The 24221-nt window shown below is 49.5% G+C and overlaps 1 protein-coding gene across 4 annotated transcripts in view; it reads right to left on the bottom strand.

The window, feature by feature from the left end:
• Window positions 1-24221, bottom strand: part of ARHGEF6 (Rac/Cdc42 guanine nucleotide exchange factor 6) — a 40452-nt gene that overhangs the window by 12113 nt on the left and 4118 nt on the right. For 2 of the 4 annotated variants that reach the window (XM_027687280.1, XM_027687281.1), the window contains exons 3-13: window positions 18851-18935; window positions 13942-14069; window positions 13320-13521; window positions 10686-10756; window positions 9176-9270; window positions 7617-7712; window positions 6663-6785; window positions 5231-5369; window positions 3320-3379; window positions 1030-1176; window positions 117-203 (exon numbers count right to left, since the gene is read on the bottom strand). In XM_027687280.1, the coding sequence (XP_027543081.1) occupies window positions 117-203; window positions 1030-1176; window positions 3320-3379; window positions 5231-5369; window positions 6663-6785; window positions 7617-7712; window positions 9176-9270; window positions 10686-10756; window positions 13320-13521; window positions 13942-14069; window positions 18851-18935 (1233 nt within the window). Of the gene's footprint in view, window positions 1-116; window positions 204-1029; window positions 1177-3319; window positions 3380-5230; window positions 5370-6662; window positions 6786-7616; window positions 7713-9175; window positions 9271-10685; window positions 10757-13319; window positions 13522-13941; window positions 14070-18850; window positions 18936-20290; window positions 20376-21889; window positions 21909-24221 lie in introns of those variants that run through there. The other 2 variants (XM_027687283.1, XM_027687282.1) reach the window with 2 other exon arrangements.

Raw genomic sequence — 24221 nt, forward strand, 5'->3', positions numbered from 1 at the left:
AGCATTTGCATCACAACAGAGGGTTTGAAGGATGCAGAGGATTTGAATTTGATAAGAGCTATCTGATTTCCTTTTTTACACCAAATGCCTTGCAACTTCAAATTAAGCATGCCTACCTGATAGATGAACCCACTCATCCGTGGGCTTGCAGACAGCATCAGCAAAACGTTGGAAAACAACAAGAAATACCGCTCTTCTTTCTCCTGCAGGGATAAGAATTTAGGTTAGTCCAGTCTGCAATGCATCACAAGCACCTGCCTCCAGCAAACTGAACCTGTTGCAGCTGGAATCACAGCCTGTCAGATCACCCCCAAACCAATTATTTGGGCTTTTTTTCTTTACAGCATCTTATTTCTGTACTAGTTTTTCCTGCATTAGATTTTTGTTTGCATCCTGATAATCCCCTTCCCATCATTGCAGAGCATCTCAGAAGACCTTATGTCTCCCAGCATCTCACATCCCAAACCTGCGTTACAGGTCTTCTCAGGGAAAAGTTGCTACATCAAGAAATTCAGTGCTAACAGGCACTCTCCCACACCAAGCACGCAGCATGCACGGCTTTAACACCACTGGTGAAGGTGGTGGCAAGCACTGGTGTGACACATTGGGACCAGTAGCACAGGAATCCCTTCAGTTAGTTCCAAAGCACATTCAGCTCTGGACTGGGACGTCACAGCAGCCACTGTGCTGCGCACAGGACGCTTTCAAGTCACTCTCCTTTCTCAGAGTAAGTCACAGGGGAGAAAGAGGGAAATTAATGTGCTTTATGACACTGAGATGCTTTTTTTGCTTCAAAAGTGCGACACTAATGGCCTGAAGCTAAGCTCCCAGGGTGTCTGACTCACTCCAAAGATGTGCACAGTCCCATTGCACAGCTCTTCCCCAGGTAAAATTATTTATCACCATTATTTGTCAGCAGTTTCCTGGTCGGGAGTGAGAGGAGCTGTTGCCCCACATCACTGATCCTGAGGGCAAGGGGGTGTTTGGACACAATGCCTTTAGTCAGGAGAAGGACCTGACTTCACTCACCTCACTTGCCCCACACTGCACCATAACCTGGGACATGTAGATGATGTTTCCCATTGTTTTTATGTCCTCCCCTTCCCAGCGCTGGATGGATTCAGAAAGGATCTGCAGCTCGAGCTGCTTCCTCTTCCTCAGCTCCTGGCATTGTGACTGGGAATCACAGCAGAGCTTCGTTAGCTGAAGGGCAGGCACAGACCCAAACCACCCCAGTTTCACCAGCAACACTCCCACAGCCCTGTGGGCTCAGGGCTGGTCATGTCAGGGATCAGGAAAGCCTGTTTTGGCCCTATTACACAAAGTTTGTTAAAAAATCACACCCTAGTGATTTATGAAGTAATGACTGTATTCAAATGTCAAAGAAATTGCAAACTGCACTGAGTAAACTTTTCTTTCCAAACCAGCCCTACCTATGAGAGTACAGGGTCACATTTTCCAAACCAAGACAGCTGCAGAGTTAAATGTCTCTAATTTTGCTACTGCTTAGAGAGATTTTGCTCCTTTTGTCCAAACAGCAGAGCTGTATTTACAGGAACGCAAAGTCCCCAAGAATCAGATGGGTGGATATTTTCTAACCAAAATCTGCAAACCCAAAAGCAGGACTTGGTGGTGCTGTAGAGTCGCACAAAAATAATCTACTGAAAGCGTTGTAATTGAAAAGACCACACCAATGCTCTGCAGCTGGGGACTGGAGGAGCTCCATGGAACGGCCAGTCCCTCAGCAGCTCTCAGCAAGCAGAGGACAATGCTGGCTGAACAAAGACAGTCCTGCAAATCCAAGCAAAACTCCCTTTAATTGACCACTCTGCCAACAGGGAAAATTGCTGCAAAGCTAAAACAAGGTCAGTTTTCCCCAGCTGATTGGTTTTTTCCAAACCCCTTTTTCTGACAGAGATTTTCCTCCTTTCCACCTTAGTTTCATACAAACTCTTTGACTATCCAAGTCTTCAAAGAGAGAGGCTGCATTGGCTCTGTTTTGGAAACACACGCATTTGAACCAAACTGTGGGGGCTTCCTCCGGTTTTACAACTGTTACATGTTTTAATGGTGCCCCAAGTGTCCCAATCCAGTGTTCCCAGGATGCAAATCCAAACAAAAGCCACAGCAGTTCGTTGCAGGGGCACCACTGTGAATCACAGTGGCTCTGTGGTCCCTCCCTGCCCATGCTTGGGAGCCTCCCTGGTCCTGTAACAGGACCACGTGTCCATGGCAAGGGGCATCTCTGCCTGTGTAACCTCAAATCTGCACTGAACCTCTTCAGTTGTGTCATAACGACATTAAATTACTCATCACCCAAGTACACATTTCAAGTAAACCCGTTCATCGCTTACGAGATTTCCTAAAGATTAATGACACCTTGTAATTTAACTGAGTTATTCCCCTGTCAGCTACAAGAATAAATGGAAAGGGAGATGAGTTTTTCTAAGTAAATGCAACATGATCGCCCTTTCCTGTTTTCTATGAACTTTCTCCTCTCCATTTTTCATCTGCACTGCTAAACACTGAAAACTGGCATCTGTTGTGCTAAGGAAGGAAGTTGGACCACATCTGGAGTGGTTATAGTGAAAGGCAGTGGCTACATAGTGAGAGAGACTAAAGCTTTTTTAATAACCGAAAAAAGCTTTTCCGGGTAAAACCTTTGTGCACATGGATGGCTTTTCCCCCCTCTGTTTCATCTCAGTGCAGCAGGACTTTGAGGGGTGCAGGTAACACAGCTCACAGAAATTGGTTTGTTATCTCTGACTCATCCCTGTGCTCTGTTCCCCATCGATGGCCATGGCACCCGGAGCCACAAATTACCTGCAATGTGGTCAGAGTATCCCAGTGCCCATGAGCAAACCTCAACAAAACCAAGAGTTACTCAATGGGCTCAGAGGGGAATTTCCTGCTGCACCAGCAGTTGAGTCAGTCACAGCCATGTTAACCTTTCCCAGCTCACCTCGATGAGCAAGGGGTGGTCTAGTTTCAGGTGGAAAATGATTAGGGAATGGAGGCAAAAGGAGATGAAAGGGACCCCGCTGCCACCATTGCCCACACGCGGCTTTCAGCAGTGGAGAAGAAAGTCAGAGATTTGCCATCTCTGCTCTGGGACCACGGAGCCAGAGTGCAATTGCCAAAACACACATCCAGAGGAGCAGCTCTAGGCTTGAAAGTTGAAATTAGTATTCTTTATAACCCATCTTTTCCATTCCAAAAGACCTTTCTTTCTAATGAGGAGACAAATGTCAGGCTTGACTCACTCTTTGTAAAATGCAGCCCTGAAATGGAGCGCTCTATTTTAAGAATTGCCACCTACCACAAGGGACTTGAAGGATGTGACAGCTTTCAAAACCTCTTCATGATCTGGATGCGCCTCCTAGTGAAGGGAGAGAAAATACCTCAGCCAGCAGCTGCAGCAGGACCCACCCTGAGCATAACATACCCTGAGCATCACATCCCCTGAGCATCAACCCACCCTGAGCAGCATCATTGTCCCAGCACACCAGGGCTGTGGGGCTGAGGGTGCAGGCAGCACAGGCTGCAGGAGGGGGCCACAGTGCCCCAGGTACCTTCCCCACTATCCACTTCAACATGACGTGGCTGAAAGCAGCTATGCAATTCAGCTATACCAATGTAATGAGTGTAAAGTGGCCAGAGCAAGAGCAGATATTATTTTACTCATAGCAAATTTGACTTGGAAAGAAAATCAATGAAAACGGGCAGAGGTGCAGGGTGGATTTGTGGTTTCACCTTCAGAAAGAAAACTATTGGTGTGCAAGATGTTCCAGTCACTGCCCCATCAAGGGTGGAAATCCATGAGCATCAACGGGAGCTTCACCACCAGGTTTAAGGGAGGGCACGTTTGAGCAGAGAGCTCAGGAAGGGGAAGTGCAGGATGCTGTCCCTTGTCTCTGACCACAGCTGTATGTCCAGGGCCCCATATTCTAAGCTCCTCACCACCCTGTTCTCATGTCAAGCAAATCCTAAGGTGTCTAGGTTGTGATGAAGCAGTCCCTGCAGCCTGGAATTGCTCAGCCTGGAATGTGGGATGAGGGCTGCCCTGAGTGTACCTGCCCCATCACCAGCTGTGCAGCAGTGCAGGGAATGCTATGGTACAATACATCCACACTGCATACATCTATACTGCATTCATCCATGTTCTTCCCACGGCATCACAGCTTAAACCTCAGCCCTACTGATTCATGCAACAAAACTCCCACACTCATCTTAGAAACTAAGAGAAACAAGGTGATGTGTGTGTCCCCAAATCCACTGCTGATTCCCATACAGCATCCTGCAAAGAGCACACGGTCCCTGCATGGGCATGGTGGCTGCAGCTCAGCTAAGCCAGGTGAGAGTGGGACAGGTAGGTCTGTGTGTGCCTACCCTGCAGGCTCTCATGGCCTCTCCTATGCAGAAATACCCCTGGCTCAAGCACAAAGGTTTTAATCCTTTGGCTGGGTTGTGGATTTGAACGGTCACGGATAAGTGTGCCGAGTAATTAACTGGTAATTAAAACTGGAAGAGGGGGAAAAGCAAACCTGGTTAAAAATAGACTGTTACTTCTGTTTTCTTCACCCCCTTGCACCACCTCTGAGATTTGGAGAGCTCCAGCAGCAGAGATCTCTACATTGCCTGGGGGAAGAAATGTCCTGAAGCCAATCTGCCACTTGCCAAGGAAGTCTCTGTGCCCCTCGGCTGCTCTCCCTGCTCCCAGGACTCGCTCCTCCGCCCCCGTGTCTGTGCTGGCTGCCAGAGGCACGTCTGTCTGTGCAGCTCTGCCTCCACCCAGGAGCACAAGCCTGAGGCGAGGGGTAGGAATGCGCCTGTGAGCCGCAGGAACGAGTGGCCAGGCTTAGGAATCTCATCAAACGATAATAAAAACTCTGATTTATTACCCGCTGTGCAAACAAATACCAGCTGTAGCCCGGCCCTGAACTCTGCTTTTGCTCGTGCTGGAAGTGGCCCGTCTTTGAGGAAGGGCTGAGGTGAAGAGCAGGCAATGCCTTCCCACAACAGCCCCTGACTCCTCCACTGCTTTCCCACTTTTAACCTGAAAGGTGGATAATGTCCCGGGGAAGTGGGACATTTCCTTGGAGAGGTGCTAAGCACTTTTAGCCACAGGGTGCTTAAATACCAAAGGGCAGATGTGCCTCTTGCAGCTCAGGGGGCAGCTCTGGCAGCACCAAGGGGCAGAGTCTGCCCAGCAGCCCCACATCCCACCTACCTCCATGTGCCGCTCCAGCTCCTGCAGCAGTGTCACGTATTTATCCAGCCTCAGGAAGGGTTTGCTGAGGCTCGTGGTCAGGATGAGAATGCCTGGGTTGGCCGCACCCTGGCCCTCCATGAACTTCTCCAGCTCATCACTATAAATAGAGACAACAACAACAACAAAGACGAGGAGGGCTCGCACCACCGAGGGCTGTGTTTTGCTGCCTCCCACACTCTCTCCTGATGGCCAGGGCTCTTCTCTGAGCTGTGCCTTTTTAAGGGCAGCCCAGCCTCCCCTTCAAGCACCCCCCATCAACCCAGCAGGGCAGGCAGAGAGCTGTGAGCTTCCAGCCAAGCAAGACCCTGCTCCCCAGGGATGCAGGGGAGGATGCTGTGTGGCTGCAGGTGTTGGAATGCACAGCCCCTGGGATACAACAGTGCCAGCAGCTGGTCCCTAGGCACAGTGAGGTGGCACAGGGCCAGGTGCCTGGTGGACAGTGTGGACTGCAGAGGCCGGTGCTGTGCTGGAGGATGCTGCAATAATATGCTGGAACCCTGCTGGGAGCCATGATGCAGGTGTTAGCACGTCCATCGCTCCAGAAAACATGGCTTGTGTGTGTCAGCACATTTGCTAAAGCTGATTCTTTGACTGATTTAAGAAAAGGGGTCAGACTGAGGAACTACATGAATGAGTCATTTACTGGAGCCAGGCTTGTCGTTACGCTGAATTAAAGCTGGATTTCACCACATAAGTTCCCATTACAGAATGGGAAGACTTAAACAGTATGGATGGCATCCTGGCTTTCTCCTTGCTGCAGGAAGGACAGCTAAACTGCACTAGGCAGGACACAGTGGTAGCCTTTTGGCTTGGCACATCACACAAATTTGAGTGTCTACTCAAGTGGGAGAAAGATGCTGTTAAAGTGATCTACCAATGACCCTGCAAATCGACCATTTGGTTTAAGAGCAATTAATAAACTGGGTAACTCTGGGTGACTCGATAACCACCCTCCTTCTGCAACAAAGTGCCCCTTACTGTGGTGCCACAGGGGAGCACCCTCCCACCTGCAAGTGTGTGAGCAGGTGGGAGGAAACAGCATCTGGAGGAGCAGGTCTGAAACAGCATCTGGGTCCTTCAGCAAGTAACAATCACAGGAGATGCTACTGCCAGAGCTGGGGTTGCCTGTTTTACCCAAGGTGGGATCCTGTATGTGCAGACAGGACCAGCCCTGAACACAAGCAGCAATGAGTTGTCTCCATGCTGCAGCTGAAAGGCTTTGCTGAAGAGCCCAAAGCCCCAGCAGTTTTCTCAACAGCAGGATCCCACGTTATCCCCTTGCCCTATTGTCAAAACACATCTCAACATCTGTGGCAGGCCAAGTATCAATAAGAACAGTAACTTTCTTAAAGGAGGGATTTCAGTCTGAAGCTCCTCCTCCACCACTCACCTGTGCTGCGTGAGCACGTTGACGGCCGACGGGTGGTTTGCACAGTAGGTCAGGTACAGGGAGCGGAACTGGGGCATCAGGTTCGTGAAACAGCCTCCCACACGCTGCTGGTTCTCGGGGAGCCTACAGACACCAACACACTGCCACACTGAGCCTCTTGATCTGCACCCTGCAGCTGTGGCAACCTCAGGGACCTGCCCAGGAACCACCCGCTGCACGGGGACATTCCCAGGGCACTGCAGAGCCCAGCAAAATACCCACACCTGCCACTTGGGGAGGAGGAAAAAGGAGACCCTCAGATGGGTCTGGGTTTCTGTGGAACAGGCAGTGAGAATCACAACCCATTATCAGCCTGGGGCAAGGTGTGACCCAGCCTGACCTGTGCCACCAGCAGAGCTGCAGCTGGGATGCTGCAACCCCTTGTGCCTGATGAGGATGTGCTGGAAAGAACTGGGGGCAATGTAGGGGTGGTCCCACTCTCTGGGCTGCCCGTGAATATGAGAGAGGAGATGAAGACAGAAAGAGAAGCCACAGCCTGAACATATTTCTAGTAATTCAGTTTTTTCTCTGTCTCTTTTCAGCCCTTCCAAAAGACAGGCTGGGCTAAGGCTAAACATGTCTGTCAGCTCTCCTGCAGGAAATTAGCACCTCTAATAATTTGCTCTTTGCTTCCTGGCATCTGCCAGATCTCCCACCCTGCATGTGCCTGCATCTTTTGTGTCAGGTTTAGTGACATTCTCATTCAGCAGCTGCCTTAGCACTAAAAATGTCAGAGTTCCTTCTACCTTCCCTCCTGCCAAAGCATTACCTGCCACCTTTCTTCAATCCTGTTATTTTCTTCTATATTTAAGAAGTCTAAGACAGCACCCAGGAGGAAGATTAATGAACGTCTCTCTATTATTTTTAGCTGCAGTTTAATAGCTTAACAACCTCAGTGCTATGGCAAGAACTTACTTTGCAACTTCTTCCAAGGCTTGGTTCAGGGTTTGCTGGAATGCAGAGATTTCTTCCATGTTTCCCAGCAATGCTGCAATGTCCACGGCGCTGAGCCTGTGAGAGTCAAATCACCAGTCAGCATCAGAGATCTTGCTCTCAGGAGCACCCCCTTCATATTTGTAAGTGGTCCTTCCAAAAAGACTCAAGAATTTCTCTTTCCCCAGATACGGGACACGGGAAAACACAAAATTCATGATCTGTGAGCTACAGACCACAGACTCCTGGAGAAGATGTCTGCTGCCAAGGATTATCTTAATTGGATTTTAATCACTTAATCACACTAATCTTCTCAGACGTTTAGCTGTCTAATAGGCACAGACAGATGGGATTTCAGCCAGGGGTGGGGAGGGCTGTGTGTGCACAGACACAGAGACAGCTTTGTCTTCAGGGATTCATTCTGTGGGTTTCCCTATGGGAGGAGGGTCCTACACAGCAGCACCTCAGGTAGGGACTGCTTTGTTCCTCGAGTGAGGTTGGATTTTTCCTAGCCAAAGCTAATGTGTTTGCTTCTGTCATCCTCAGAGCCATCCTCATAGTCACCCTCATACCACCCTCATTTAGGCCATTTGCTGCCTACAAGGCTGAGAGCGTGAGAAATTTTCCCACATGAAGACTTGGGGAAGGGAGAAGTGATTTAAATACAGAGGCCTTAGGACACCACTCTCCCATCTCTCCAGACTGGACGATGTCTAAACATCATCTCTCCACCCGTGATGCCCCAAGGCTGCCCACTCCTCCTGCAGAGCACTCAGCTGGAGGGACCCCAGCCCCAGCTCGTGGACAGGGTCCCCGAGACGGCACCGCTGGGAAGAGACAACTGTAAAGCTGATGCAGAGAACAGGAGGTGAAGTCAACTGCACTGGGTCTTCTGTGCAAGGTGAAACTACCAAGAGACCTGCTGACAGGCAGCAGTGTGCTGGATGGAAAACACGTGGCCTTATTTCCGCGGGTAAGCCTGGACAAACCCCCCAGTCAGCCCAGCGTTGCTCAGGCCACGAGGGATGGCAGCGTGTTCTTCTCAAGGACAGAGGTACTTAGTGCCAATGGCTGCACAGACAGGGACACAGGGGAGCCACTTTTTGCTGAGCAGCAGTTTGGATTTCACGAGAGGCGATCTAACCACGGAGGATACCTGTCGTCACGCACGAAATGAAGAGATGACTGGGGCTGAGAAGTCACAACAAGGCAAATGACAAGGGGAGAAGCCATGCAAGGCACGCTGCCAGGGAACACACATGCTGGGACAGGCACACATGAGCTTGCAGATGGGTGGGAACAGCCAGCCCTCTCCCAGATGGAAATGCCCGTTTCTAACACAGCCCAGTGCCTGCGTGACCACTGAGCAATGGGAAAGGGCAGAAACCTGCAGAACATGGGCTGGTTTTCTGGTTCACAGAGAAGCTGTGAGGCTTTATAAGAGCAGCAATAACAGTCCCTAAACATTCAAAAGCAGGAAAGTAATGAACTATGATGAATTTCACGGTGTTCTCTCCACCTCAGATGCCCTTATATCTTACTTATCATAAGACTGGAGGGGTCTTAAGTAAGTTCCCAGAAGTGACTGTAGTTCCTTCGCATAATCTCGTTCTGTTTCCAGAATATTTTGCAACACCTAGGGTGAGAGACAGAGCACTGAGTAGATCTTTGTACTAGCGACTAGTCAAAGGAACATGACATCAGCTTCCAAATGTGGAAGTGCAGGGAAGTGTATTTTAAGTCCAGAAATTACACTTGTTAATGCAGAACCCAGAATGCTCAGCAAAGTCCTGGTGGGCTAATTTTGGGATTTTACTTTGCAAACTCGGCAAGGCCTGGAAAGCAGGTGTTAAAGGCTGCTCCTTCTTCTCTGGCAAAGCATGAAGACAATGTCAGGTCCAACCTGAGTTTAGTATCTGACCCTCAAGAGGCTCATGACCTGGCCCTGCACACACAACTGGCTGCCAAGGTGTGCAAACAACCAACCTGTGCATGTACCCTGGGAGCACTGTTTGCACCAAGGCAGCACAATTGAAATGCAGCAGTGGCTGCACCAAGGATGGCTCCTGTGGCAGCTCAAGCCAGGGCACAGCTCACTTGCCACTTCAGGGATATGCAGAGTTGGGTTTGCTCCTGCTAATCCACCTCAGCAGCCAATTCACCCCTGGCCTCGTGGCAGGAAAACCCAGTACCTGCACCCTCCCAGTCAGCACTCCAGTTTCTCAGTGTGGATGAGCTTTGGAGACAGTGGAGGTGGTTCCCAGCTCTCTGGACATACTGTTACTGCTTTGCTTTGCTTGAAATATATTTAGACATGCTGATGAGCATGATTTAGCTCCAGCACTGAGAGCCAGGGATGCTCACATGCAGGCATCTTCACTCTCTTACACCACAGGGTTTATTCCAGCCTGGACACAGGGGGAAGGCACCTGCCCCACCTTTATCAGACCTCCTCACTCTGGCAGCAAGATGTAGAGGAGGTGATTCCCCACCCCTTCTATAGCCACAGTTCATGGCCTGGCAGGCTGTGAACCTGCTCCAAAGCTGAGTTACCAAGCCACGCTGTGAGCTGCAGTGGCTGCCTGTTCTCCGAGGGCTGCAGCTGCTGGCAGAGGCACAGGGCAGGCAGCTCGGGGTGTAACATCTCCAGCCGAACCCAAGAAAGGGATCAGAGCCCTAATTTGGCTTTGCTTGCACCATGACACCATCTCCCCATCTTTATCAACGGGAGATAGTCCCAGTCCATGGTAAGGACTGGACCAAAGACATTGTGCCTTGTTCCCCCACACTGATCTCAAAGCTGCCACCTCTGCTGAACTATCTCAGTCACCTACTTCAAGTCTCTCCTTTTGACATCTTGCAGCAACTTCCATTTGAGGTTTATTGTCTCGACAGCCTTGAATCAAGGGAATGGAAACAGCTGCATTTAAACACAGAGTCACATCCCCTATTGTTACAAATTGCTTCAATGATTTTTAAGGGAAGAAGCCAGTTCAGAAGATTAATAACATGCTACTTATTAAAATGTATGATCAGCACTTTAAAACTTACCACAGGGTAATAATTCTTTGTCAGCTGAGTGCTTTCAAGTCCTTTTAATGCTTTGGGAGAGAGTGGTTTATCTGTACAAAAAAAAATACATAAATAAATTACAGTGCACAGCTCTCATTATTCCAGGAGGAAAAGACACTGCCACATCATGTCCAGCAGACATAACTTCATCCCTGTGAACACAAAACTTCAATTGCAGTTTGTTTCCCTGCTAGGATCAAACCAGAGGCGTGCACGACGCTGACGGTGGCCGAGCGAGTCACACCAGAAGCTCTGTGCAGCCTCTGCCAACCAACTCACAGGTTTGCTCCAAAATCCCTGGCAGCAGCCCAGTGTCTGGCACTGTTTGGAGCTACAGTGTGACTTCACCTGGCCCACAAAATTTGGGTTTTAAAACTGTGTGTCTGTAAGAAATGACGGTTACCATGCTCTGTTCCAGGTGATTCACAAGGCACTTGAAGCCAACCCCGATCAACATGCTGAACCATGATCGCTGCAGTCACTGGTGATGCAAAACCCTTCTCTGAATGAAGGAAGATTTCAATGAAAAGCTCCCACAAACCTGGAAGTTAATTCTCATTTGGCATTTGCTAAATCCCTGCGGATGCCTCCAGCACGGTATGCGCGCACACACACATACAAGTTCCTGCTCCGTTTTTCCTTCACTAGAGAAGCCCATTCCCTGCCAGCAGCACAGCTTTCCCAGCTCTCCCAGAACCACAGTGGCACCATTATCCCCTCTGGACTGGGACAGGCAGGCAGTACAAGGCTGCCCAGCCCTGGCCACGCTGCACACATCCTTCTGAAACACCTCTGTGCCCTGCAGAGCAGCCAGGCTCTCCTGTCTCCCTGCAATCACTCACAGAAGGCAATTACTTTCACACCGATAGCAGGGGAGAAGCTTGATATTGATAAATTTAGCCCCTGGAAGCCGCAGCTTGATGTACTGTCTAATTATTGCTCTTGTAGTGCTTCCTGTCACTTCCAGCCAGCAGCTCCGTGCCTCATCTAAAGACTCAGAGGAGCTTTCCTCCACACAGATCGCTAATTCCACCCAAAGGGCACATTTAGGAGACAGTGGACATACAGATACTGCTGAAAAACAAGTAACTCCATTTAGAGTGATAAGTCTCACACTGTGGAGGTGAGGAAAGCAGCTCCCCCCCCCGGCAGCGCTCCTGGGGAGGGTTCACTGATAATCTCTGCATATATCACTTGGAATATGGCCACATCTCCTGAGCATGCAGACACCAGGGGAATGAACCCTCCTTCCATGTGAAATGGATGCTGGAGAGAGGATTTGGAGAGAAAAGCTCTGTAGATGTAAAAATCTGATGGGCTCTCACATCGGGATCTGTGGGAGACTTGCCCTACAGTGAGGTGTTATTTCAGGCAGCTCCCATCTGATTTTCCCCATAGGACTGAAGTTTGCTCTCCTTTGTTTAAAACATCTCTCTTCTCCCTTCACTAAGTTAATTAGCAATTCCTGGGTTGTGCCAGACAAGCCTTCAATCCCTGCTGCAACGTCCTGCTCTAGCTCAGACATCATTTCCCAGAGGAAAACAATGGGAGATGAGATATTCTAACAATGATTTTTTCATTTAGAATTAAACAAAAACTGACCTAATTCTGAGCACTCAGTCATTAATTTTTTTCTTCCCTCCTTTGTTTGTTTTTTTTTTGCAAGTGTGGGAGCAAGGATGTCTAATGGGGGCTGCACATTTTGCAGTTCTTTGCAGACCACTGCTGGCATCTCAGTGTTTGAGGCCAGGGCTGACCCTGAACCATAAAACCAGCACCAAGCACACAACTGGTGTCTGTCCAGGGTAAGTCCTCCAGGCACATTAAGGAATTAAGTTGCTTTTTGTAAAAAAACAGTTTACTGTCACACAGTGGCCTCTGAAGAACAACAGGCTGAGCTACTTGAATGGACATGTAACACCACGGGGCAGTTGGCCAGGGTCTTCATGTCATCCCCCCCATGCCTGGGTATGATCACATCCCAGAAAATGTCAAGGACACTCAAGACAAAGCTCAATAAAGGCAGATGTCATCAGATGGATTGTAGCCTCCTTCTTCCTTTCTCAGTATCACAGCAGAAGAGGCATCAGGGGCAAAATGTACCCTGAGGAATCAGCCACCACTATGGACAAAACCAGGCACCGTTCCCTGTGGCCATGCAGTTTTTGTTGGATTGCACACCACAACGGTGAGCATCCCTTCCAATGCTGCCAGAAATGGCAGGATCAAACACAAACACATCGCCTGACCGAGGTCTCTAACAAAATGCTAATTCTGTGCTCAGACACTGGAACGACCCGACAGCTCCCCAGAACAAAGGGGAACCAAGCAACTGTCCCCAGCCTCATCCTCTGGCAACATCCCTGCTTCCGTGCTGATGGGGCTTGGGGCAGCAGCAGAAAGGCACGATGCACTGGGAAGAGGGTGAAGCAGCTCTCAAACAACTCATCCAAAAGGCTTTACCCTTCCGGCCTCATTCATCCTTCCATTAGCCCGGCTGATGTAAGAACACAAATGGTCCTTAATAAATAGCAGCAATTTCCCAAAGGCACAAGGGTCCTCACTGCATTATACTGCTGTCATTCAATCAGCCCTGGAAAGCAATTTGCTTACCGGTGGATTTGATTTCTCTGACGTAGTTGCTTGGGAACCAGCCTGTTTTTCCATTCAAGGTCCCTTCCCACCAGCCCCCTTCTTCAACCCGGGTGACATAAATAATGTCTCCTTTGTTAACGGAGAGTTCATCCTCATTGGTCTGCTTAAAATTGAACCTGGCCTTTACCACCAGCTGATGACTGCCATTCTCGGTCATCTCCTAAGGAAAGAAGCATGGAAAAACATCAGTAAATCCTCCAAAAAGGCAGAAACCACTAGGACAAGCCATTGTTCTTCTTTGTTGTGACAGCTGTTTTTTCAGTATTGCTCTGTATAACAAGCAATAATGTCTTGCTGTTGTGTAAACACTCCCTCCAGAGGACCACAAGGTCCCTCCCAAGCATTAATTTAGTTTCCCAGTGCAATGGATGGCAGATAAGAATCGCTCTCCTCATGTCACACAGAGGAGCACTGTGGTTTGGAGAAGCTGCGAGACTCCCTCCAGCCGAGGCAGCAAAGCCGTGATGGAGACCAGGGGAGAAAAAGCTCCTCTGCTGTTCTTGACCCAGAGGTACCACTCACACCCCTCCACTCCCACAGCCATCAACCCCATAATAATCAGATGTTAAATAAGGGATACCACAAGCTTGGATTGCCTCCGTAACACCCTCGCTGACTGTGAAGCTGTGCCGTCGGACTCAGCCTGGGGGTCTCCAGCCGCGGAGCTACGAGACGACAGATGTGAACATGGCCCCTTGGGTGGCTGATCTGGGGAAACGAAACAACATCTGAGTTTTACCCAACTGTCCACCACCCCTCCACATCACTGCAAAGCAAAGAATAAAGCCTGTAAAGAAAAACAACAGGGCACAACAGTTGAAAGAGCAAGACGGTATCTCCAGCGTGAGTATTGCCAGTCAAGAGCGAGGATGTTTTTCTGGGCTGGGATGACCCTTCCATCACGGAAGAAGTTGAATTCCATCCTGAGGCACTCCTAGGTTGTGCCAGCCACACATCCAATTGCAGTATTTTTTTTTAAAATCCCCCTTAAAACTGTAGAAAAGTACAATAGTACTCAGCCCAGTGATGCCCAACGGGGAATGTTTCTGGGATCCAAGCAAGCACTGTTGAAGGTGTGTCAGAGTTTAGCTCTCAAGTGCTCTTAGGTCACCTCTGCAGCTGCAGCGTGGGCTGTCCCGCCGAGTGGGGAAGAATGCTGAACAGCTGGTCAACACAATCACTTCTCTATTTAGAGGAGTCCTTCTGGGTTCATTATCCAGCTGAAACAGCCTAGGCACTATTTTGATTACTGTTCATGGACTGCTGCCATTAGCCATGTGAGAGAGGGATTCAAGCCACGCTGAGGAAGGACAGGAGTGTCATCCCCAGGAGATGGAGAGCCCACGGAAAGGCTCAGATTATCCCAGCAGCTCTTGGAGTTGCCTCCTTCACACACTCAAAGCTCCTTGCCTTGCAAACCAGTCTCCAGGCTTGTTCCTGCCCCCACCTGCCTGATGCTGGAGGCAATGCTGCTGCTCTGACACATCTGTTTTTATGATTAGTGATTTGTTTCTATATTAATACATGAAAAGTCGCCAGAGGGTAAAAAATTTCCTGGTCACAACTATGCAGAGGCTGAGTCAGTGTCCTTTGTCACTAAGAGAAGTCCCAGCTCCTGCAGGACCTGGCAGTGCTCAACCCCAGACTCCTGCTTGATGCTGCAGAGGGGTAAAACCATGGCATTCAAGCCATCCAGTAATTTCCAGTACTTCTCTGCTACTGTACCCCACACCACACTGTGGGACACGACTCAGATCACCTTCTTTCTATGTGCCATGGTGGTCAAAAAATGCAACAGCAGATATTAGCATTCCAGTAAACTGTGAAGGACTTTTAAGATGTGCCTCATAGCTTTGCTTCAGATTTTAGAACATTTCTGTGTTCCAGAGCTGCTGGTTTCCACCTGCAGTGTGGACCTACCATGTCCATGGACCTCAAAAGCAGGACAGACAAAAGCAGTCTGCAGGAATCACTGTGCTGGGTGTGCAAGTCCCTGGGTCACGTTTGGAGCTCTTCCTTGAAAATGCTGCAAGAGGAGAGGGTGATCCAGCCACTAAGTATGCACAGGAATAAGAAAACATAAACTCTAAGGCTGCTGTTCCCCCATTCTCCTCCTGTCTGAATGTCAACATGGAAAACTCATTCCGAAGGGGAAGTTTGGTGGGAGTTACAGGAACTCAGCTGGGCTTTTATTCTCCCCAGAGCATTTTTGTTTCAACAGGAAAACACCTCATCCTTAGATTGGACCTGGAGCAACACAGACTGTGAACTCCTGGGGAAGGGACTTGCTTTGTCTCTCTCCAGCCCCTTGCACAATGGGGACCAGGTCCGTGACTATGACTTCCAGGTGCTGCTGTCTTACAAACCCCCAGCCATGCCATACCCACACACCCAGTCCGTGCTCTAGCGAAGGACAACATCCATGATAAATCCTGTGTGCTGTCAGTGAGTCAGTTTTCTCTTTGCCCTGCTCGTTACACAACTGCCTGATGACCACATGGTGAATTCCCAACTCCCCGGGCTGCAGCAACAGCAAAACCCTTCCACATGGAAAACCCACTTTGCCAACAGAGTGGGTTTTTCTCTCTGAAGCATCCCGGGATTTGAGCAGGAGTGGTTTTGGCTGCTCCTGGCGACTCACTGGCCAGAGGGGTGGCTGGCTGCCAGCGTGAGATGTTCTTCCCCTGATTCCTTCTGGAAAGGGAGGGCGTAAACCACAAGTCCAGACTTCGCTTGTTCAAGTCATCAGCCACAGTCCCACGGAAATGACTCGGTTACTGTAGATTTTATGCTTCTCCCTGCCCCTCCCAATCTTCCAAAGCTTTTATAAATATCTGCAGCAACCTAGAAACAAATGTAAAACTGACTTTGACAGTTTGGCAGGGAAGTGTATCATTTATATTGCATCATGACAGTGTCCTATTTTATGCCTGGTCCAGCTTGGAACACTGCTGCCATATGTTGCTTAAACTATGGTTAAAATAGCTGGGTTTTCTGCTCACATTCCTACACTATTTTTGGCAGATGAGCCTCGTCTGATCCAGCACAGCTGGTTTTCCTCCCCTGCCCTCTCTTGCAGATAAAAGCATCGAGCTCTGTATTGCTGTGTTTTGATGGACAGCTGCTGAACTACGAGTTTATCCTCTACAAACGATGCCTCCAGTTATTTGCATAACAAGACCCACGAACACACAAGGATTTGGACTTCAAATGGATGCTCAGAAACACATTCCCACGGCGTTTCCTTAGCTGACACCTACTCCCCTCTGCCTCTGACGAGGGTGTTGGGATCCAGCAGCGCTGCCAGTGCCGGGATGCGCAGGCATTCCAGAGCCTTGGCCATGGCAGGAACTGCAGTAGCCAGCACCAGGCTTGTCCTGATGCTCCATTCAGCCCTTGGCCTCTGACGAGACGGACAAACCGGACCATCTGCAGTGGTGGTTTGTAGGACACAGACTCCTGCTCCTCAGGAACTCGGCCAAGCCACCAAAAAGCAAACGTTTTAGGCATGTATTTATTTTACCCTGTACTTTTCCCAAGGGTGCTCTCTGCCTGAGCAGCTAATTATATCGCAGGCATTGCGCTTTTTAACATTTCAACAGAGAAAGCATATGTTCAAACAGATGTTTGCCATGAAACCAGGAGGATCCCAGCTTCCCTATAACCCTGTCAGTAACATATGACTGGAACTATTTCCCAGAAGCCCTGTCTCGGGCTGAGCTGGGACATGGGTGGCTGCAGAAATGCAGTTGGGGCTGTAAATAAGGGGACTTTCTGAGAATGGCACAGTGGCCTTGCCATCCCATCAGCACACACCCATCACACCCCTCTGGTCCAGCAACAGGCAAGCACAGAGGCAGGAAAGCTTCTCACTCTTTTTGCTTTCAGAAAAATAAAGCAACTGTCGATCACAACAGCAGCACTTGCAAAGGTTGCTCCCGGTCGAGGTAACCTACATTTTATATCCCCATCCCACTGAACTGCAAGAGCTTCCACACAGGGTCACAGGGTGCTGTGGGAAATGGAGCGGTGAGAGGCTGTGAGAGATGCTGAGGCTGGGAGGAGATGATGTGCTGAGGCCAGATTACCATTCCCAGACTTCTAGGGAATGAGCTGTGGGCAGAGCCGAGTGCTGGCTGCAGAATGGCAGCCTAAGAACCTGAATTTCTTCAGAGCAGCATTACACACACATATCTGTGTGTACAACTCGTGTGTGTGTACATATAAATACTACTATTATTATACATTATATATTATTACTATACACATATTATTACCTATGTTGATGTACAATATATGCATGATAGTTTATACAATAGTTTATATAATGTATAAATATAGTGAGTATTTATATGTATATGATTTTATAAAGCCTTGCATCAGAACAGAAAAGAGGAAAAAAGCAGGAGAGGGTCTACTCCCAGCAAAGAGTTTGTTTCACCTGAGCAGTTTCTGTACTAGCAAAAAAGAATCCAAAAGCAAAAACTCAGTTGAAAGAGAAGTAAAATAAGAGAGCAAAACAAACCAAAAGTAGGTAAAATGCAGTAAGCAAAGAAGAAAACCTTCCCATGAGAGGAAAATAATGATTTTGAATTCTCCTCCCTTAAATCACCTAAAATGTGACCTGCAACAGGGAAACTGAACTATTCTCCTGGGGCTGGACTTCAGTGGGTATGCAGGACTCTGTCCCAATCCACCTGTATGACAGGGGGCTATAAATGCTTTCCACCTTCATGCGGATCTGTTCCTCATCCCCTCAGAATGAAGGTCTTTTCATCCCTTCCCCAGAGCAGCACACTGCCATTGTCCTCCCCATTGAACTTCTCCTTTCACAGCCTGTGTGACGATCAGTTTAAAGCAGCCTGCAGGGAACAGTTACATATCTGGGATGGAAACAAGATCAGCTGATTTGTTTTGCTTCAGCAGCCTACTCCTGCTCCCAGGGATGCAGGACAAGCTATCAGCTTGATTTTCAGATCCAGGAGCCCACTCTATGGAACCCGGGAGAGGAGAGAGAGAAAAACATCAATACAATTGACTGAGCAACTGGCAACAACGTTTGTTTTGACATTCAGTAAAGATATTATGCAGATGGAGCTGTTTTTCTCTTCGGCTTTAAAACACACTATTTAAAATCTGATATTTGCATTTTGGGAGGTGCATGCTCATTTACACTGAGGCTCCCTTACAATGACCTACTTTGAAGTCCCTTAATACTGTCAAAACTGAGCAGAGGTCCCTCAGTGCAAAGCGATAATCGAGCTCTGCAGAGTGCACACAGCACCTGTGAAACACAGCATTTAAACACAGAGTTGGTAGAAGCATGAAATGCCAATCCCACCATCCACCATCAGCCATCAGTGCTGGCAGAACAATTTGCCAAGAAATCATCATAAACTAGGAATTAGCAAAAAAATAAAAACCAGCCCTGCACACACACGAGAAAGAATTTGAAAGGATGACAGGAAAAAAAAACCCTTTTCTCTTACCTTCAGTAGCTTTATTTACAGCTGTTAACGTGCTCAGGACCTTGGAGAACCGGTCTCCGGTGTACAAGTCATGTGGATCAAACACCTGTGAAAGAGGAACTTGGTCAGTTGAGCCCAAAACATCTCACTCTGGCTGCCTGAGCCACCCACGCTGCTGGAGGGTGACAGTGAGGATCAGGCAGCCCGTGTGTCTCTGCAGGGGAAGGGTGCTTATTCAGGGCTGACAAGTCCCATTTCCTTTACAGCCAGAGGATTCCCGGGGCACGGCTGTGTGGGAAGGGCAGGGGGACCCAGCAGCATTTGGAGCGTAACGCCGGGGACAGGGAAGGAAGGAATTGGTGCTGTCTGCAGAGCAGGGACTCCTCTGAAAATCACCGAGAAGGTTATTGCTGGCCTTGGGGGAAGGCAAGATTTTGTTGCTATTTTTGTTATCGAAAGCTGAAGAGATTTGAGGCTGTGCATACAGATCTATGTATAAACACACACATATTTTCCACAGTAGAATTAACACACAATTTTCTGCTACTGCAATGTGGCATATATAGAACATTTACACATTTTTACAGGAGGCCAAAACCAGCTATTTTATATACAAAAATTCCACCCTAAATAATTTGGTGTTGCTAAGCTTCAACAGCAAAACAGAAATACAGAGTTAGCAAGGGCTTATTTTCCATGACTGATAGCCTGGACCTTGTACACTGAGCCCTTCAGAAATCACCACCAGCACAGTGAGGGGCATCCTGCGTTTCCAAAAAACTGAAATCCCCTCTAACACCTGAGAAATGCCCTCAACTTCACGCAGACTGTACAAATCCTACCATTAAGGAAGCAAATATAAGAGATACAAAAAGTCCCTGTTAATGGGTACCACCACAGCACCATCTGCTAATCCCCAAATACATGTTGTCTTACAGATGGAGACCACAGATACACAAACTCAATGAACACGGAAGATGATTTTAAAGCTGTCCTGGCAGACACCATCTAATTAGAAACATTTCCAAATGCACTAAAGAGTGTATCCTGCTAAATAAGGACACAAGTCTTAATTACCCTTAGGGTAATTCAAACTGCCCTTTAAAATGGCCCTTTCTTGCCTTCCACATACAGCTTCTTGAGTACGCTTGTCATATTTCAAACAGGAAAGGGACTGGCCTCTTCCACAGCCCTGGGTGCTCACAGCATCTCCTCCTCTCCACAGACACACCAGTGCAGCACCAAAGTCCAACACAAGCAGCACAAACACTGCTCTTCGTTGAGAATATATTCTAAAATTGAGTCAGCCACTCAACACCAGGAGGAAGCCTTTACCCTGAAGAAATTTAATCCACGCTCAGAGGGGGAACAACATTCTGTCATCACAAACATTACAACCAGTAGCTCCGCAGCTCCGATCATGTCCGCTGCTCTGCACACTTTGGGGACATCCCCACCTACCTTGGGCTGTTTTCGAGCTGATCTATCACCTGCACTTGCTTGGGTTTGCTCCTTTGGACCTCGCAGACACCATCCCCTCTGCCAGCTGGTGCGTGAACTAGTTTTGCTGCCCTGCAATTGCAGGCAGCGCTATCTGAGCATCGCCTCCAGCCCTGAGCAGCGACAAACGTTTGTGTCGCCATGGAAAGGGAGCCGGTAATGGAGAGCCCCAGCAGAGCCCCAGCGTGCACTGACCCGGCCGGCAGCTGCTAGAGGATGCGATGTTACAGTTGCACAGGAGGAAAGTAAACAGCCGGAGTGGGATGTTTGCATGCATCTCCCTGGTGTGTCATTTTCTCAGTCATACCCTTTTTCTTCCACTTCAGTAATTCCAGAAAAACAAGTCCTGCCTTGAACGAAGGGCTTTTTTTTTTCTAAGGACCAAAGTAGTTAAATACATCCTGAATCCTTCACTGCACAGAATAATGCTGTAAGTTCAGAGTCATCAGGCTGACAAAGTCCACAGAGAAATGGTGGGGAGAAGGATATGCAAAAAATTCGAGCACAAAAGCAAGCAATAACATTTAGGCCTTCATGGAAAAACTGTCTGGAACAGCTACTGTGTAACAAAGACAATGTGGAAAACTCTTCTGGATCAGCTACTGTAATGTAAATACATTCTACAGCTTGTTGACCAATAAATTCAGTGTACAGAAAAGTCCTCATTTACGAGCTAAAAATTACTTTTTCCAGCACAATCCATCCATAATTCCATTCCTAACTAAGAGACAAGCTGCATCTAGAAGAGAAATAAAGGGGGAAAGTCTTTTTTCGCTTTTAACTCATGGAAGATCTGGTGGATGTAAGTAAAACCGCGTTTAAATCTACGGTTGTCATCTGAAGAGCTCCATTAAAATGCGTTCCTGACTTTTCAGAATCCCAGACCGCAGCTCCCCTCGGCGAAACGCTCCGGCTGCTCCGTCAGGTATCGCACCGGGAGAGGGAAACCCTGCACTGCCGCACCGCCAGCGCTCCGCCAAAGGCAGCGGCGGGGCGAGCAGGGGCCGCTGCTCCGCCACCAGAAGAGCACCCGGCTATTCGGGAAGGGCGGAAAACCAAACCCGCGAGCAGCCGGCAAGTTACCAGCACCCAAAATCCCGGTCCCGGCACGGGAGGTGCAGAAAAGTTCGGGGAAGCCGGGCTGCGTTTCAAGCCCGAGCCGTCCACAGTCAGACAAAAACCCTGGCAAACCCCCAGCTGGTGCCAAGCCCGGAGCCCGGCGCGACTGCCCCGGACCCGAGGAAGGAGCCGGAGCCGCTCGTCCCCCGCCCGCTCCGGCCGCCGGCGATGCGGCGCTCGGGGCGCCCGCTGCCCGCGGCTGCTCCCGCCGGACCTGCCCGTACGTTCTGCGGCCGGAGCTCCGCCGGCACCGGCCCCGCGGAGCCGGGCACGGGAACGGCGCTGCCCCCGCCGAGCGCCCGGAGCGGAGCCCCCGCGCCGGTACCGCGCTGCCTTCACCCCCTCCAGCGCGGACACCCGCGGGGATAACACCCGTGGGAGCTGCCCGGAGACACCCTGGCTGGGGCCCCCCGGCCGGGATGGGACGCGCTCGGTACTCACGGCGGCGGGCGGGCGGGCGCGCAGCCCCGGGGCATGGCGGCGGCGGCGGCGGCGGCGGCGGCGGGCGCTGCTGCGGGGCGACCGCTGCGGCTCTGACCCGGAGCCGGATCGCGGCGCGGGGAAGGGAAGGGAAGAGAAGGGAAGGGGAAGTGACAGGCGGTGCCACCGCCCCGCTCCGCCCCGCTCCGCCGGGCGATGCGGGACCCGGGCGGGCCGTGCGGCCGCAGCTCCCTCCGCCGGCCGCGGGCGGGAGAGGGGGAAGCGGAAGGCAAAGGGAAAAGGGAAGGGAAGAAGGGAAAGGCCGGGGAAAGGGAAAAGGGAAAGGGTAAAAGTAAATCAGGGAAGATAAGAGAGGGGAGGAGGGGGAGGAATAGGGGAAGAGTGGATTAGGAAAGAGGAGTAAGAGAAAAGAAAGAAAAGGAAATGAAAAAAAGGAGAGAGGAGAGGAGAGGAGAGGAGAAAACAGAAAGGGGAAAGGAAAAAAGAAAGGAAAAAGGGAAAAGCAGAAAGGGGGGAAAGAAAGGGAAAACATAAAGAAAAAAAGAAAGGAAAAAGGGAAAAGCAGAAGGGAAGGAGAAAGGGAAAACAGGAAAAAAAGGAAAGGAAAATGAAAAAGGACAGGGAAGATGAGGGGGAAAGGATGGGACAAGGAAAGAATACCCAGGCTATTGAAACAGTAATTGCAGCAGGTTTGCAGCAATGAGAAGAGAAAAGCTGCAGAAGGGCCCATGGATGAGGCACAGTTCAGTTTGAGGCAGTGAATGCTCGGAGACGGCATGTCCTCGCCGCGGTGAGCACGGCGCCTCTGCTGCCTGTGCCCATCTGTTCGGGGAACATTCTCCTGCAGGGAACATGAAAATCCCCAGACGCCTCAGCACACCAGCGGGCTGCAGCATGAACAGGGAATGGAGCACTGCACTGACATCCCTGGTGAAGCCTGGCTGTAGATCCCAACCCCACGCAGGGACACGGGTGTCAGGGACACACCCCACACCTGGACCTGGGGCTCTCTGGGACACTGGGTCACTCTGAGAGTTCAGACAGACCCATTTCCCAGTGCTTGTGCTGGTCGCTGCTGGCCAGGAGCTCTCGCTTCTGATGTTATCCACCTGGGAAAGGTAATGCTGCTTTGGAGTGAAGCCAAAGGACAGCAGGTTTTGGGAGAGCATGGATGGATGGGGAGCCAAGAGGGTGATGACTTTTTATCTGCTCTCCCACACCCTCAGTCCAGGTACAAACAGTTTGGTGAAGGTTGCAAGCACCTCCAAGAGCAGAAATAGCCTCTGTGCTGCCCACGAAGGCAACAACCCCCTGCATGCTCTATGATCATTTGGGCCAGGTTTAATCCAGCTATTGATTTATCAGGCAGGTACCGTTCTTAGCTCACAAAATTCAGCACCTTGCCAGAAGTTTTGTGGTGTTAGCAATAAAATTCTGCTGCTGAATGAAGATCTTGTGCTTCTTCAGCAGCAAATGATGCTTAACTATTGAGCTGCTGTTACATGCACGCTGATGTCAAGAGCAAAAGCAAACAGTTCTCATTTGTGTCCTCAAGAAAAAGCTGGGCCAGGAGCTTTCTATGATTTTTCTCTTTCCTCGTGATCTTTTCCCCGTCTTCTACACTAGACTCCACATGGTCATCAGGACAGAACCTTTTGCCTTCCACTTTTCACCTCAACCCACTTGCGTCCAGCTGGCACTGCCTTAGCAGTACTCACTGGACTAGCTCTTGAGTCAGATACACAGCTCAGAGGTTGAAGCCAAAGTGTAAATTAAACACAGATTATCTGCACTGTTCCTCAGTCCAAACCATGCAAGAATCCTCTAAGGACGTTTAAACTCCAGAGAGGTGCCCATGTCCTTTGCCTAGTCTTCTGGCTCAGCAGAGCTGGATTAACAGACATTCTCATAATTTAGATTAAATTCTAGCACTGAAAAGCAGTTGGAAAATTTTGGACACGATTTCATTGTTTCACCTCATTACAGCACCTGCCTGGTTAGAAGGAGGTGGTGATTCCCCTGCTTGCCTTCTCTTTTAGGACTAACACAAGTGAAACAGTGAACGTTCTCAGGCTTGGGCTGGACTGAAGCTAAGGAAGAGTTTGGTTATTTAGACCCTGCCATGAGATGGATTCTTCCAGCTCACACAACCAGCCTGTAGAACTCCTTTGACTTAATGGAGCCAACTCAAAACAGGAAGGTCACACGGTGTCCTTCTTCCCCTATGTCCAAGTGTCCACTATGTCCAAATGTTTCACTGCTCTTGTAAAACAGGAGAAGTTGCTGTTTGCCTCACTGTGTCTTTCTTCCACTTCCTAAGATTGAGTTACCA

This window comes from Neopelma chrysocephalum, unplaced genomic scaffold, assembly GCF_003984885.1.
Source record: "Neopelma chrysocephalum unplaced genomic scaffold, ASM398488v2 Primary Assembly neopelma1_73b, whole genome shotgun sequence".
Lineage (NCBI taxonomy): Eukaryota > Metazoa > Chordata > Aves > Passeriformes > Pipridae > Neopelma > Neopelma chrysocephalum.